The sequence below is a fragment of the Diadema antillarum genome, unplaced genomic scaffold (genome assembly GCF_040938485.1).
Source record: "Diadema antillarum isolate AM-2024a unplaced genomic scaffold, OU_Dant_1.0 scf00000139, whole genome shotgun sequence".
NCBI lineage: Eukaryota > Metazoa > Echinodermata > Echinoidea > Diadematoida > Diadematidae > Diadema > Diadema antillarum.
Window position 1 is genome coordinate 470,766 of NW_027271028.1, and position 18,724 is coordinate 489,489.

At 35.9% G+C, this 18,724-nt stretch overlaps 1 protein-coding gene across 1 annotated transcript; it reads right to left on the reverse strand.

Moving 5' to 3' along the window:
- Positions 1 to 4,169: 4,169 nt before the first annotated feature.
- On the reverse strand, positions 4,170 to 10,282 carry LOC139721153 (uncharacterized). Its single transcript, XM_071632484.1, has 2 exons — positions 10,040 to 10,282; positions 4,170 to 6,847 (listed from the first exon to the last, which is right to left on the reverse strand). Exons 1-2 carry the CDS (start codon positions 10,044 to 10,046, stop codon positions 6,474 to 6,476), a joined length of 381 nt encoding a protein of 126 aa, XP_071488585.1. The 5' UTR covers positions 10,047 to 10,282; the 3' UTR covers positions 4,170 to 6,473.
- Between the last annotated feature and the right edge of the window lie 8,442 nt (positions 10,283 to 18,724).

The window sequence follows — 18,724 nt, forward strand, 5'->3', positions numbered from 1 at the left end:
AACGTTCATGTACAGGGGAACTGTTAGGTTCAATGGTTTACCGCAAGAATGCAATCTTGTTCCAAATTAGCCTTTTTTAACAAAGTGATAAATTATCTTATCCTATCTGTTTTTGTGATTATTCAACAACATTTTCATCAATGATTGACCAATCCACAGCACCTTTTGTTCAACTTTAGCTTTGTTAGGTGGGTGTGGGCGAGGGGAATGGATGTAGTATTTCTATTTATTTTTATTGCATGTACTTTCTGCTTTTAATTATTATGGTTGAATATTGTTATCTGAAATGTAGGTTTTTTTATAATGTTGCTAATTACATCGTTTTCCTGGACTCCTCGGTGAACAGCCTTGTCTTGTAGGCGTGGGTGAGCAGGGCAATCAAACCGTATCTCAGTCAAAACTGTTTGATTATCGCTTGTGTATTCTTGTTATGTTTGTTTTATGTGGAAATAAACACGATACAGTACAATACAAATAAAGAGGCAGCTTGCCCTATTTCCACTGCATTTACTTACAGTATATAATGGAAGGAGTCTCAAACTTGGGGACATTAAAGGGGCATTCCAGACAGTTTTTGATTTTTCACATCATGTAGTACATAAATCGACAGCTCCATGTATAAATTTGTGGAATTTATTGTGGTCCTTGAGCAGAGAAATCAATACTCGAAAAGCCTAAAACAAATTAGACTAACAAAGATGATGACGTAGGAGCCTCACATAAATGTAGCAATGTAATTCCACCACAATACCACGCGCTTAACAAGTTCATCTGTGTAGAATTTATGCATGCTTTCTTCTTTTGTTCTGCTTCCTTGAGCGTGTACTCATGCATTCTTGTTGTGAAGCTGCCACGTCATCATCCCTGTTCCTTATGATTTGTTATAGATTTTGAAAACACTCCTATTCCCCCATCCCAATCACTGCAAATCCTGAAACTCACTACCCAGCATAACCACTTTATAGTTGTTCATATGTAAAATTCTGGAAATCATTAGGAGGTCTCCTTTAAATTTTCGAGGATAGGTAGCTGATGACGTTAGGCGGACGATGACTGTAGTAATTATTGTTGGATAGTGGTTTGTCCTGAGTGAGACGAAGCTGATTAAAATGAGAAACCTTACTTGCAGAAATCATTTGTGACTCAACATCGCATAGATTTAAAGATAATGACAAAGTAAATGACTCCCACAACAATTTCGAACATTTCCCGGAGTCATGGCCTTTTCAGGTCTGTTTGCTTCTTTGCTTCTAGGAATGGGTCAGACTGTAGAAGACATTATATGAATTATGACTTACGTGGATCAAAATTGTAGACCAGCTAAATCATAGTCGAGATGTTTCAGTTTTGGTTTGGGTCAGTACCACCCTAAATGTCTTGCTCCCGAAGAATACTGGAGGTGAGAAAAACCAGCGTGCTTTAAAGGGATTGTGCAGTATTGGTGGAGATGAGGATTGGGCTTTTAGTTGGTGGTTTTTTTTTTGTGCAAGATACCAAGAAACCACTTATGGAATATTACAGAGCACACCGTTCTTCAGAGGAATTCAAGGTTAATTTGATGAAAATCAGTTGTGGAGACATCCAAAAACAAAGTAAAACAAAGCGATCCTAATAAAAGGTGGGTCCCACCTTTTATTAGGATTACTCTGTTTGTATATCTCGGCCATTTCACAACCAACTTTAATCCAATAAACGTTGAATTCCTCTTACAGTTACAAGCATTTTCACATTTCACAAGAGACTAGGTTTCTCATTATCTCACCATAAAATGTTAGAAATCTGAAGTTAGGTCTCAACCAAAACTATGCAATCCCTTTAAGTCTCACTTTTTCTTCCATGTACCAATGATTTTGTTTTCTTTCGTAAAGTTTAGAAATGTTAGTTTCTTCAAGGAGCGTAGCATCTTACATCCATAAGGTATAAATTACGCAGACTTGTGTGGCTTCATGCGTTTTGTAGATTTACATATAAAATTTTGAGCTTTACTCATATCTAACATCCATCGAAATCCAATCACATTTAGCACAAATACATGCCGCTGTTTGGTAATATACTTATGAAACACATTATCACTAAAATCATCAAAGTAACTTTGCGTCAATACTGACAGTTTAATGTTAACGTTTATAACATTCGTATTTTCTATCCTGAAATATACACAAAAATACACTGGCACACACACATACACTCAAAACCCACTAATGCACACAAAACACACACACATGCACCCTCACGCACATACACACGCACACGCACACGCACACACACACACACACACACACACGCACACATGCTTTATAACTTGCCCAAGTTACCTTTACCTGTGACAGTAGACTTCAGCCTGTATGCATTCTGACAAGTTTCGCTAGTATCAATGAACCCTCTGGTCCTTAATTTTTCCTCAAACAAACACCATCGAATAAAATTTGAGGGCCCCATATCGTACAAGCTTTGCCTTTTTATAGTGGGACGTTCCATTTCCATTCCCATCCTTATTCAATTTATACCATGCATATGTTAATATAAAAAGATACAATTATGTTTTCTTCATTTTTACTCATTATCACATGTATTTTGTTAATTTATGTTTTTGCAATCGTTACAAATGTTCTGCTTATACATTGTATACAATTTTCTCTGTTTATATGATGGAAATGACATGAAATTTGAATTGAATTGAAAAAAAAAATCAGATGAACTTATTAGATATCTTGCATCCGACATCGGGCATATTTTAACAATTTAAAACAAATGTTTCACCAGCACCCTGTCAACGGTGTTTACATAAAAATGAAGAAAATGGTTAATTTGACGACATTTTGTTATCATAGTGATTTATCATTAATTCACGCAATTTCACGTGTCTGTCTTATCTGAACTTTTATCAGCAGAAGAAAGTATGTACAGAAAAGCAAGTCTGGTCGAATGTGAATATGGATGAAGGTTTGAATTATTGTGGTTCAAAGTGATCAGATAACTGATAGTTTTGTAGGTTTGGATATGTGACTTTACTTTTACACGAAAATAAAATCTGCATTTTTACAATACATATGAAGAGTTTTATTGCAAAATGAGCTAAGCGCCATATTTTAACATTTCACAGTAAGTCTATCATCTGATAGAATAAAATGAAATCTTTCCAGTAATACCTCACTCGTGATATAAAAAGGAATATTCTAGAAGTTATGATTAAAAATATCTTGTATTTTATTGTTTTCTTTGTTTCGTTAGCAGCTTTAATCACAAATATCTCAATTTAACAAGAATGGAGTTAGCTGTTTTGCGATAAAACTCTTCATGTAGATACACATTTATATATACATATATATATATATATATATATGCGTGTGAGTGTGTGTGTGTATATATATATATATATATATATAAACAAATATGTATATATATATATATATATATAAACAAATATGTATATATATATATATATATATATATATGTATATATAAATGATGACGAAGTAGTAGGGTAGTAATGCATTTTAGTCCGACAGTGCTATTTAATCAAACCAAATTTTCGACGCATACACACGTCTTCTTCAGGGTCGGCATGAATAAACAGCACAGTTGGACTAAAATGCATTACTACCCTACAACGTCATCTTTTCTGTACTGGTACCAACACGCAGACTACAAACATCATATATATATATCATCAAAATAATGCATTGAACCAAGTTCATGCTGTAATCAGCAACAGTTTATCAAGAACACTTGAGAAAGAGCGAATCGCTCGAAAATGTGTGTGCCGAAATAAACTGTCGGTGATTAGGCCTACAGCATGAACTTGGTTTCAGTTTTATTTTTGATATTATCACATCAACACGAGGACAGCTGTATATATGTATGTATATATATATATATATATATATATATATATATATACGTTTGTGTAAGTGTGTATGCGGTTTTGGATATGTGACTTTACTTTCACATGCATACGAATGCATGTTATAGTATATATATATATATATATATATAAAACATGCGTGTAGGTAAGTGAGTGTACTTTTGTTTTGATGGAGAAAACATCTAAATAACTCTCTTTCGTTATAAATCATTTGTTATCACTGGGTTCATTGTAACCATGGTAACAATGAATCATTAAATTCACATCGACAGCACACTTTCAACATAAGCACACGCGCGCGCACACAGATACAGGTCCACTAGCACTACAGTAAACGGAGATTGATATCGGAACTCTAACCTTGCTCACAGTCAACTACAGTATTTGATTGATAATCACAATCTCAGTCAATTTAGATTATGTAACCACATTTCATAGCCAATTTAAATTCTCACTTATCATGATTTTCTTCCTTTTGTCTTCAAATGGAGTAGATATTACGAGACGCAGTGTGAAATCAATACAAAGCTTTCTTTCATCACAAAATGAAAGGACATAATTGAATACACTGTATTTGCACGCTTAAATTGATAAAACATGATTTGATCTTATTTTATGTAGGTATAGCCATATGTTTTAAACCAAATTTACCTTTTGACTGTTAAGGTTAGAAGGTATGAAATAGAATATGCATGAAGGAAGCGGAATATCATATTTACACAGTGACTCAAGGCCTGTTTATTGAATATCACGTCTATCTAAACTTTATTTTACTATGTGGGGCTCATACAATGGAATATATCTTACAACAACACGAGTGCACGGCCTTGTGTTGTTCAATTCTTTATCCGACATAATATCATAACCATTATCAATGATTGTACATCAGTAAATGATTAGAAATACCAAATGTATTAAAAGAATAACTACGATTATGATTGTGGAGTTAATTTCTGAATCTTTAATATCTGCGTCGCATGACTGCAAGCTATTCTGAAATTAAAAGGTGCTTTAAGATTTAAAGGTTAAAACTGTTTTCATGATATGGGCACACACAATAAAAATTCTTAACCAGGAACACAAGATAGATTAGAAAAGAAACAATTGTACTTGTATCGACTATGAATAAAACAAAATCAGCATTAGCTCTTTTCTACCTTCAAAAAATGACAACATTAAACGAATGTGGAGATGCAAACCGATTCAACTTTACTCAGGTATTCTACCAGAAATTAATGTACTTTCTCATGCCAATCACCTATTGAGTTGTAACCATACAAAGAAGGTAACCTATGGTATCAGCTTTGTAATTGCACAATCTCCGTACTCATGCCACAGTATGGGTTAATGTTTGCTTAGACTTGAAATAGTCGTGATGGATTATTTCATTGCTAATTCATTTTATGTTCAGAAAAACTATCATTGGAACGCAAAGCATTTAATATGTGAAACCAAATAGATTCTCATTTCTCAATCTAGTCGTCTCCGTCTAGGTTTGAAAACCTGAAAGTATGATTTGTATAGATTCGTACAAACCGACATCTCCTGAAATAAAAAAGTGTAGAAATAAGAAAAAATCAAATTCTGAACAGACATATAGCTTGCACAAGAACTTTGCAATTTTTACACACATGAACATACTTAAAACATTTGATAGATATTTTCAAACTTTTGTATCTGACATGGTGAAAATCACATCACGAGTGCTAGCTTCGTGAAATACTGGAAGACATTCGTTTTGTCTTTGTACAAAATACACGTGTCTCCCCATTCAATAACCCAGCAAGGCCCTTTAAGACTAACCACGTGGAAATTGGGCGTGGTTCTTCTGGTGTTATTAACGTTGGTATGAATTTCACCTGCCTTACGAAAGGTAATACCTGTAGTAAATCCATGTGAAGCACCGGTCCCTTCGTAAGCTGAGTAACACACTCGTCAGCCTACTGGACACAAAAATGAAGACACCTCTTATCTCTCGTCTGTACAATAGGCACTGAGAATGTATGACATTGTCTTTTTTTTTTCTTTTTGTTTAGAAAGAAAAGTCTAGATATGTGAGACCTTCTCAAAAATTTTTGTCTGACCATATTTATACTAAACTACCAAGAAGCAGCAAATGTACACGTTTTATCGAGCTCTGAGTGAAATATTATACAAAAGAAAGAAAGTGAATTGCCATTCTGCGGTCTGGTTGTAAAGTGGTTAGTGTAAATGTGACGCTCAGAGGCTGCTCCCTGAATACAAGATTTTAAAGATACCTGCAGAACTTTCCAGCACGTGTACATACGAGCATTATCTTAGGATAACATGTAAACAAGTACACACAACCCAGTATTATAGTTCTGTGGTTTGGCTTCATCTCGATCCACGCTTTGCAAATCTGTAGTTTCTTTCTGAGCGTCACATACATTTGTTAAAGATTTCGTAAGTGGGTGGAATTTGAGAGGGAGGTATGTTCTCCCTAGTGATGGAATATTACACCATTGCGTGACTCTCAAAATCAATTTGCCAAGCGTGAATACCTATGTCTTTGCGGCTTCCCTTAAAACGAATAACCAACTTGCATTTGTGTTCCTGTTATGATTAAACCTACTTGGGGGAGGAGAAATTAAGCTTTGTGCTCTGTCTTCTTGATTAGATTGCGTGCGGTGTCTGGGAGTGGCTCGATGACTAGATCACCCTCTACTCTCGTTTCCCCGCCTTTTTTGTCTGTGGCAATGCAAATGTACTTCCCGTCGTCTGACATGTTGAGCTCTTGAAAGACGATGGCGTAGATGCCTGTTTCGGCTGAATCTTCTTGTGTCACTCGAACGCCGTCGAATTTGACTGGGGTTTCTTCGCCGTAGTCGCCTTCTTCGTCGATGACGGCATGCTTCCAGACTACGCTCCCGACCTCGGCAGGATTCTCGACCTCTACCTCAAGTCGCTCACCGCTCTCCTCGATGACCTGCGTGGAGTCAGGAAGTGCACGAGCGAAGATCACTGGGGAAAAAAGGAGAAGAGAAAATGTGCCATTTGCAAGCTGGTATCACAAGCATAAGTTATATTATATACATAGACATATTCTATTTCTCTCTCTCTCTCTCTCTCTGCATCATTCCATCTATACACAAACATCCTCACACACACACACACACACACTCGCTTATATATGTATATTGATTATATATATATATATATATATTGAAAGATAAAGAAATTAAAAATAGTGTGTGCATGCAGAAACAGACAGATACGGCCATTTTCATGTACATAAACACAAACAATATACATTAACATATGAACACATAATAGGAGAAGAAAATTTCATTATAGCTACTTACAGCTATAATTAAAGCCATGAATATTTTCACTCTTGTCGTTTTTCTTTCCCCTCATAGTGGGCAAGAGAAAGTTTACACACACTGATTTATTAATGACTTCATATAATTTCTCTGTAACTATTGCAAGATTATAGGCCCTATTGTAATTTGCAGTTGTTTTTTATTTAGCAACAAATGAGTTACATGGACACCTGTAAACCCATCTTACACAGTAAATATGCCTGGTTGGGCATCAAATAAAAGAGGGCACGAGCGACTAATCAGATTTCAGTATCAAAACCATTTTTACCCACGCAAAGAGAATCCAAAACTTTGGAAAATCTAATAATACTGATATTACTACTACTACTACTACTATTACTACTGATGATGATGATGATAATAATAACAATAATAATAATAATAATAATAACGATAATAATAATAATAATAATAATAATAATAATAATAGTAATAATAATGATAATAATAATAATAATAACAATAATGATAATGATAGTAATACTATAATAATAATAATAATCAATCATTTCTTCACCGCAGAAACTATGTACATCTACAAGTTTTCTACTGCATTGTCCACAAGGGGTGCACTTTATCAACTAAGGTTGGGACAGGCACGGGTAACTCGCTGCATGCGTTTGTATGATATTCCAATAGGGTAATTTGAATAGAATCTTGAGCATGGGGTCCAACCCGCAAACGCGTTTGTGCTTTGATTATCACATCGTGAACGAAATATCCACAAAATCAACCATGAGCTACAGGATGCAAGGCTTTGAGTCTTGGTGATAATATTACAAGATCCAGGTGTGAGTTTCTTCAATTTGTCTCCCTATACAAATAAATTTGTAGTCGCAATGTGCATCTGTGAATTACCAAACATTTCAAAAAAAGGAACCAGTGGGAAGCGAACCTGTCATGTTATATATATATATATATATATATATACTGCTTTCCGGGCAGCGACACTACCACCACGCTGTCCCTGGTTGCCAGCAAGGACACGATGAACATGGAACAAATTTCTTTGTATAGGGAGACAAATTGAAGAAACTCACACCTGAACCTTCACCCCGCTGAATGATATCTTTCCTGTATTTAACATTACAAGATATATAAAAGAATCGACATGTCATCGAAACTTTGACAGCTTTCGACAAGAATCAAAAACATTGAGCGGAAAATAACACGTCATAGATTAAAAAAAAAAAAAACACCACTAGGACAAAGCTATCATTAGTTTTGTAAACAGCATAGAGCGTAGATAATTCGACAATTGATAATCTGATAATTGACAACCATGGTGATGTAAGGACAGGATCCAGTCGACGCAGAAGGTCGTATGTGTGGCTAAGAATACAAGTTCTTTTCACGAGAAAGTAGAGAGAAGCAAAGCAGACCAGAAACATACAAGTCAAATGTTGAGGTGCAAAAGGTTCTTGACAATGTGCGCGCTATCGCAACTTCACATTTTGGAAAGATAATGTGACCAAGAGTTGAAATATCATAAATGTGCGAATCAGAATGTTAATCCCAAACCAAAAATTAACCTGCAAGGACTGGTATACAAACTTCTTCTTGCTCTCCTCCAAAAAGACACCTGTTCCGCTTTTATAATATTATGACACATGGACACAAATTGGCATTCGACACCAAAAGATAGCTATCCTTTGCATAGGGAGTTCGCTTGACAGAATCATACTGATTTATGTATTTCTTTTCATACGACGCCAGAATCAAGTGAAATAATCACTCGTTGTGACATCTTCGAAGAAACACTGATCAAAACATCCATTAAAGATTATAACAATAAGCAGTAAGCATTACTGCAGCGCGAAAAGACCGGACCGTGATATTCACTCCTAGATTCAGTGTTGATGGAAAACGCGCGGATCATCATGTCATACGTAATTATGTCAGCTTTCCAACAAAAATCAGTTGATCAGTCGAAGTGAAATACAAAGCGACATGAGAAAACGAAATACAAAGAAGTTCTTGCAAAGATGTGACATCTGTTTACCAACGTTCAATGACTCAAGAGTTATGGGTATATGAAATAATTCAATTTGAATTGATAAGTTCAGTGACCTTTGACCTTTGACCTACGATGACATGAAGACTCAGAGGAATAAAAGCTATTAATCTTCCATTTCAACTATGAACAAGACACAAGAGTGTTGATGCCTGGAATGGTAGGTGGTGACAAATGGGGAAAATTGAAGGTATTTTGACTAAGAATTCCAATATGACAACAGTTGTTCTAAGTACTGGAGCTCGTCCACACAAGTCAGGCGATGGAAACCATAGGCGTGGCAAAGTAAGTACAACTGGTATATTACTCGAAGAAAATAAATTTCTATATATAAAAAAGTAGGTGACCCTAGTGTTTGCATCTATGTTAAACTTTTTTAAAGAGTAGAATAAATGACGAAGGTATGTAAAATCTGAACATTCCAGCTGCGAGCTGAAAGCAACGTGATAGGGAGTGGAAGAGGAAGGCGAATGCCGAAGATCCATAAAAGGAATTCCAGTGAGGGGTCGCGCACCCCTCTCGCTCTCCGCCTGCTTTGACCAGATTAATAATCATCCATTCAAATAATCCAAACTGTTCCTTTTAAATACTTTGAAATCGACTCATTGAATCATATGCAATATAAGTTTCCACATTTTCTGCGAACAACGTACGATAATGATTTGTTTGGCATAATACGTAGCTAGTCACGGTCAAACCGGAGGGATTATAGTGAAGATTAAGTTAAGCTCCTAGCGCAAGACGGCACCATGCAGGATCGGCACGCGTGACGAACATGAGAAAATGGTGAGAGGAAAAAATATATAAGCATCTTACCACTCATTTTTGGTTGATGTATCTACGGTAATGATCTGCAAAATGAAGAATGTTGAGAGTGAAAATGGGTTTCTCTGCGATCTCCACACGGATTTGAAGCAAAATCCCGACCGATGGAACTACACTAACCCTTGGTAGAGAGACCGAGACGAGCGGACGGAGTGGCGAACTCAAGTTTGGGCAGACACTCAGTGATGGAAATAGGTATGTTGGAGGGCATCAGTCGATCCGACAGCCAGAGAGAGAAGGGAGGAGGGGAGGGAGGCGAGAGAAGACTGAAATCTTAACGAAGGTTAAAGGTCACCTTTATACACAGACATATACACACACACACACTCTCGCATACTCCATAGAGGCATGCACAGACGCGCACAGGTATGGCGCTTATCGAAGTTTCGAGACACACTCGGCTCTCAAACGCACACTTAGTCAACACACACGCACACACCAACGAGCACTTTATCTCACACACGCACAATACACACATCAGCTTTCTTCCACACACACACACACACATACACACACACACTTGTCGGATACAAAGACAAGCACACGTACACGATACCCGGGTAGGCTTAGGAATCCCAAACACGCGGGGACAGACAGGGAGTGAAAGAAAACAGAAAAAGTCGTTAGCCAAACCAATCAGAGAGTCGGAAGCTTGCTCCAAGCATTACTTTCGAGTAAGCCGATTGGTCAAAGAGGCGAGTTCGTTCATCTGTTCATCTGCTTTCAAGCTGTGCGTGCGATGGGCATTACCTGCTAGTTTACAAAATGGATTTAATAAATAGCTCTCTTGTGTTGATAATTCTTATCGACTACCTTTCCATATTTGTGCATTCTTCGCGTGGACCAAAACAAAGTACACAAACATGAAGGTCACCATACAACGTCTTGATAAAGAGTTTAGATCAGGCTTTAGATTAGGTTTAAATTTATTCAAAACTTACAGTTCGTCATCCAGATGGACTGCATGTATTTATCGAAAACTGCTTTGGAATTTTGTGATGCTGGGTCAAGTCACACTATCGGTGTATCTGTACATGGAATCCTGAATAGTCGAACCGAATTGTGTATGACGTTGTTTGAGGGGTCAACATGGCCTACCAAATAACTAACTTGGAAGTAAATACTAGTTTATGAAGCACGTATACTAATCATTTAACCAGAGAAGGCACGCACTTATTCTTAGTATTTGAAACAATCAGATGTTATTTATGAAAAACGATATAAAATTCGCACTCTGGGCAATCTGTTACACATTGCGAAACAAAAAGGATAGGAAGTTGAATAATGGCATCTGCACAAGTTAACAGATTCATAGATAGGAGGTTCGTGTTTTTCTTCTTTTTATCGGATATCGATTAGGAATAAGAAATTGAGATATTATTGGGATTTCTGGTAAACAAGGAAAGACAAAGCAAAAAAAAAATCATAATTCATTTACTGAGTTTATGGCCGATATCATTGATAAATGTTTGGTATCACTACATTCCAACCAAGCACCGAAAGTCAACGCAGATTAAAAACGGGAAAAAAGTGTTATCTTGGTATATCTGCCTCCTCATTTTGTTACCTGTGTTGACATTGTATCCGGAAGATTTGGTGGCACATGTTTTCATTTCTGTGTCTTAACTCTTCAAGCTGGCACGTTGCATATACTGATATAGGGTGTTTAAATGAAATGTACGCCATTAAAATAATGAAGTAGAAGAAAATAAACTGATATGCCAGGTAACTCAAAGAACATGGATGTTCCCATTTCGGGGCTCAGCGAATTGATATTATCTCTGAAACAAAGAGAACAATCAATTATGATTAATGGAGCTCCTGAATGCTTTCCGACAAACGGCCGTATAACACTATAGTTAGTGGTATGGACATTAATCCCTGTCAGTTTGACCAGTAACATGTGCGCAGTAGGACTTGCTTTAATTGGCCGTAATTGTTAACCTACGACCTAGGAGTAATGACTGTTTGTGCCTCCTATATCACCGGGAATGGATATTTAAGCTTCAAAGTCAATGAGAGATTGTGTAAACTTTGTCTACTTCCCCACCCCCATATATTTTTTCAATGATTAATAAACATGCAGAGTTACGGCTCCAGCAACAGCAACAGCATAGGATTTCTTCAAGTCCGTGCATGACGATAGTTTATGATAATACAGATTAAAATTCAGATTTATGTTTTTGATGATAACGTCAGAACTTTTATGAAATTACATAAGGAAACTAAAATATAAGCAATATTGATAGGAATAAGGCACATAAATTAATATGTAACAGTGATGACACTGAGAGTATAGTGTAACTTGGCCACTGACCATATGAAACATTACATCATGATTAGTAACAGAGACGTTTTTGTTTCATTTGTAATCTAACATCTGTTATCTAGTATCTCCAAAGATTCTGTACGATTGGAGAAGATGGTGGTTAGTAAGAAATGCGAGGCCGCTAGAATCGCAAACATACTAAAACAATCAAGCAAACTATGAAATGAAAGTGGATAGTACGTCTATTCTTAGTGGAGACAAAGGACAAAGGAAATATTTCCTTTATAGATGAGGCCGTTTCAAAATTTTTGATGGCTGGCCGATGGCAGATTTACTAAATTGAAATACTCGATTATTTTCATTGTCACGTGACAATCAACATTCTATCATGCTCTCGGTAAGAAAAAAATATATAATAATTATCATGTTTCCAATTAGTAGGCCCTAGTGTATGAGCTATGGTCTCAAGGGGTATTTTCATTTTACAGTACATGAGATGCCTTTTCAGAGACCTTTGTGAAAAAGGCATACATCTTCAGAAAACAGAATCGCAGTTCGCTATATTTATAATGCAACGATTAGGTCGTTGCATACCTGTTTGTAATAAGATTTTGCTAAATTCTGCAAAAACCATGCAAACTATTTCAAAGACATGTCTGTTAAAGTGATATCACATCAAACGGACTTGACTGAAAGAAATCAACTGAATCAATTCCTTTTTCCTGCTATTCGTCTTTCTTAGCATGAAATAGGTACATTTGGTGTACATTTGTAATGTTGCCCGTTGTTGTTGTTGTTGTTGTTTTATAACGTTCTTTCAGCTAAATTTCGTCAAGCAGGCTATGGCGTGCCGAGGTAGGCATAATTCATTTATGAGGGATTTCGCGTCATAATCTCACTTATGGTCTATAGCCAAATCTTTTTATTCCCCTGACCAGGTTGAAAACATCAATAATACAAATGCCTTGATCAGATTTACAGCTATTATAGGTGCAGGCTAGATGATGCAAACAGGCTATAGAGGGATGCTATTCGGAATATCTCACAGTATAAAGCCTAAGCAGCTGTTTCAAAACCAACCAATTTATATTGTTTCCTGTTCCATGCAAAGTTTTTTTTTTCTCTGTGCTATCAACTGCGTCTCCTTACCCCCCCCCCCCCCCCCCCTTTTATGTTACACAATCATGTATGCACACATATTAATTTATCAGATACGTTGTTCGTTTGGTTTGGTTTAAGAGATTCAAAATTACATCCAACTTTAGGTAAAGCAAAGTTAAACAACAACAACAAACAAACAATGTGTCTACAATCGATCAACGGTTAAGTAAGGTTGATCGCGAATGTTAGTGTTTTACTGAAATGTTCAGTGGAGTTCAGAAAACACTCGAGATGTGGATGTAATTTGAATGACCGAGGTATCATTATGTTGTCAAACACTCTCCTTCAGTCTTCAGTAATTAGTGCACTTGATTTTGATATCAATGCTAATACACTAATGATAATGATGGTCATAATAATGATAATGATAACGATGATGGTGATGATGATGATAATAATAATAATAATAATAATGATAATAATAATAATAATGATAATAATAATAATAATAATAATAATAATAATGGTACTGATAATAATGATACATATTTGAACCACGATTGACACAATGTTTCGGAGTGCAAGGGGGAAGAGAAGAAAGGAAAGGACAAGTGAGTAACTCCAAAGAAACACGTTACAAGTACCTAACTGTGGACAAATATGACATACACCAGTCAGTAAACGGCCAGGTTTTATAAGATAAGGCCTATATTTATACATGCTCGATACATTGACGGGGGCATCAATTATTGATTGATTTTGATGATCCACTTTTGTACAAAAAGGGAAGAAATAAGAAAAAGAACCACCAGTTTGCCTTTGCTTTATTTTGATCATATATTCTCTTCACATTTTGATCCGATCATAACTTCTTCATACGCTATTAATGGTATCGGTTGATTAAACAGCAGACGAATTTGATACCTTATATATATATATATATATGATATCAGAATGAATTAGATGAAAAATATTGCAATCATGCAGTATGACCATAAATACCAATACAAAAGAGATAATGAAATAAGAATTCATAACACGGACCACACATTGAATTATCATCGCTCTGAAGCTCTCTATACCCAGAGATGATTGTTCAAAGTTTGATACGAAAAGATGGACACTCGAATTGGCATGCCAGTGCATGTGATCTTGAAATACAGTATCTGCAACAGTGTCGGCATATGAACGTTAAAACTATTCAAAACACCCCGTGGTACTGCCTGCCCATACCTTGACTACATTCACTGAAATAACATAAAATTCCCATGACGCATTCTTAGGATATCAACTTGCACGCACATTCACTGTGTATCTGCTGTTTGTAGGTTTCTATCAGCTAAACCCATCGATATGAGACTGAAAACGTCTGCAACACACTAACACTAGTCTTACACCGTAAACATTTAAAGGGATAGTACAGTTTTGGTTGAGATGAAAATTGAGCTTTTAAATTTTTGCAAGATACCAAGAAAACACTTATGATATAGTACAGAGCATACCATTTTAAGAGGAATTCAAAGTTTATTTGATGAAAATCGGGTTTGGAATAACTGAAACATTCAAAAATAAAGAAAAGCAAAGCGATCGTTACAAAGTGTGGGTCCCACACTTTATTGGAATCGCTCTTTTTTGATATCTCAGCCATTTCAAAAAAAAAATTCAACAAATAATCATTGAATTCCTCATAAAATTGCATGCTCTTTAATATTTCATATGAGATTTCTCATTATCCCACCTGAAAATGGTAGAAACCGGAAATTAGGTCTCAACCAGAACTGTACGATCCCTTTAACTGCCAGTTGTGGCTGGCTTTGCTAATGTTTGCTGAGAGACCCCTTTACCATAGTAATTCATGACTTTGTCATTTATTATTCTATGATTATATTACAGTGGAAGAATAAAACGCTTTCTTTCATTGCTCAGTTAAAAATCAGTAACAAAAAGATGTCTGTCGTTGACTTTTCTTTGTCATTATTTGTGTGTAAGAAGACCATGATTATCTTGCATAAGTATGTGTTTCATTGGAATCATATAATCATTAACATTGTCATACTGATATTGTTATTGCCGTCATTTCCTTACTATTTTCATGATTGTTTGTAACCTTTAACGTTTTATTACATCGACCACTTCTGTTTCTTTTTTTTTTACTACAATGTATAATTACTATAAGGTTCCTCAATTATTGTATAGTCTTTTCATTCTACAATGTTCTTTTTACCTTATTCTCTGTTATCAAAGAAAGTGAAATATATATGTTTTGTCGAAAAATGAAATAAACTTTAAAATTGAAATTGAAATTAGCATTTTTGCGCTTTATTTTGCTCAATGAAGTATTTTTGTGAATCTGCATCGTAGACTGTGATCTTATATCTCCTTATTCAAACTGTGATTTTCATGAATTTCTATCACTTGCAAAGCTTGGCCTATGGAAAAATAATCCATTCATGACAATCTCTACATATATGTCATTATAAACATTATCGGCATGTCGCAGAGAAGTTATTTGTCAGTTAACGACGTGTATCAGAACCATGTTTTTGCAGTAAAATTAACATTGCACAAATATACAACACCTTTATTAAGGCTTCAACCCACGTCCGGCGTGGGTTTATCATTTTAAGAAGATACCACGCATCGCTGGGTAAATAGACCCACATAGTAGGCTGTTGATAAGAAATGCCACAAGGTGTAGCGATCGGCCGTTTGGACCAATCGGCTCATGTCATTTGGGTGGACAGGTTGAGGGGGCATCGCTGGGGCGTGTTCAATGATTATCTTTCTCAATTGATGACGTCACGGATTCTGTTTGTAGATGATGATCAATGAACACTTAATTCCTTGAAATTTCAAGCATATATATATAAATAAGTATATAAAGCCTAGGAATTACCTTTGCTTTATCAAAGGTGAAAGATCCGCTTTAAAAACAAATTTGACAAAGCAGAAAAATAGTGCACAGAAAGTTACTAAACGAAGTCAGGACCTCCAAAGTAGAGTGAAAAAGATGGGCGTTTAACACAACACGATGCAATGTCTAGAAAATGATCCTTGATTAGAACGTTTCATGCTTAATGCAGCTTGTTATGTAACACAGCCTAACGACATTTCTCTGAAGTGCTCGTACTATTGATATACTGTACCGTTATGCATTATGTGACATTTCAGAGTTAACATACTAAAACTGCATATCAGATCTTTATATACACTACATTGATGGCTCTTAAATCAAGGAAATTATTTGGCATTTTGATCAGCTGATTAATACTGATTTGACAGGGATTTATGATATTCTTAATATCTAATGTTCATATATATATGCATAAGAGTTTAAATGCAAAAACAGATGCATACGTTTTTGTTTAAAGCTGATGAAGAACAAAGAAAATGATTAAACTAAGGCCATATGTATTTATTTTCCTATCTCTAAAGTAATTTTGTTATGCAACATAGTGCAAAATCAATGAAAGGATTAAATCTTCTCCGATTTAATAATGACCTTACAAAATATTGAAAATGGTATTTATCTGTTTTTGCGTTCAACTCTTCATATATATATATATATATATATATATATATATATATAATACGTGCACATGAACCAGGCATTGTAAATCACCTGTCAATCAGCCATAATTAGTTGGCAGAAAACCGCAACCTCCCTCATGGTAACCGCACTCCAGCCCAGTTTGCTGCCCAGTGAGAGAGTTACACCCTCCAGCCAGACTCAGAGTGGATGAGTTCACTAGTCGGTTAACCTTGCTGCGTTCACACAGATTATAATACCCAGTTTCAAAGAGACTACAGACAGTACCCTTTTCTTTTCATGGACCTAAAGCATGAAATCTTTAATTCTTTATGAATTTGCCTCACAGTTCCAACTTTTGTTAAACTTGCGTGGTGTTCCTTTCAATGCAAACGCACCTGGCAAATAAAAAATGTGGATTTCATTTAGTTGTGTATTGTATTTTTGTTGTTGTTTTCTAAGCCGTGATAGAAGGCTTCATATCATGATGAAAGCAACTTTTAGAATATCAATAGAACTCTGCTTCTGGACCAAATTAAAACGCTAAGTAATGTATCTATATATCTTTTTAATACACTACAATGTATTACACTAAATAATATAAGGTTTGGTATACTTTTTAAATATATCTCTTGAGGAAACGTTATCTGCACACTTTGTGATGTGAGAAATTAGGAATTGCATAACCAACCATTCAGAATAAACTTATCCAGTTGTGTGTGTTGCATTTTTGTCGCCAACAGTATTACACTACGAGATCTAAGTGCTGTCAATTCAACAACAGCAGGGTTGACTTCCTCTATTGATGATAACCTGCAAACGAAACTTTCAAGCAATATGATTTCATTAGACCCAGAAATAAAAACAAAAAGTTATATCGAGTTTCCTTGGCATTTTAATTTGTTGTACAATGGCGGAGACTTTTATCGTGAATAACCCACAAGTAACTGCAGAGAAACCTAATATGCTACAAGGGCTGCTTCTCTTGTACATGTACCTTTTTATAGATATATATATTGTGACTGATAAATCGTGGTTCGGGAAGGCAATGTTAACACGACCCAGGGTTTGAAATCTGTTCACCTCGTTTCAACGCGTACGTGTACGTCAGCATGAGTTTGCACGCTAATAGCTTCGTGTCGAGTTCAATTTGACTCACCTTACCTCACGCAACGAGTGCTGGGAAACAATCTCTCAGGGGTAGTACGGCGGAACCTCGTTTTAGACAGACTCTTCAGGCTCTCTCAGATTCATTGTGTGGCGCTAAAGAATGTTTATTTCCAAATAAGGAACTAATTTCACTAAACCATTGCAGAAATGACAAACAGACCACTAATGACAAACAGACCACTTTGTACAACCTTCCTCTTGTATTGTGTATCGTTTCAATCTCACGCTTTATTTTTCAATCGAGAGCATGTTTCTAGATTTAATGGAACCTTTGTTGTTTTATGTTACTGCTGTTTTTGATTAATTTCACACTTTATTATTATCTCGTTTCTTTCGGGCTGAACTTGAACTGAGGGAGGACATATCAGGCACAATACTCATCTCCATTAAAAAATTGATAAACTTGTCTAAACTGTGCAGCACTGATTCATAAAATGTCAGGTGTCTCTTGATTAAGCAACGTTAAGACATGTATGCGATTATGGTTCATTTGTTCATCATGCTTTGTTCAAAGATATAAGGGTAAAGACAGCAATGGGGATTGTAACGATTCACAAACTGGTGTGACAACAGACACGTAACTGTGCTGAGTTGACTCGCCGCCACC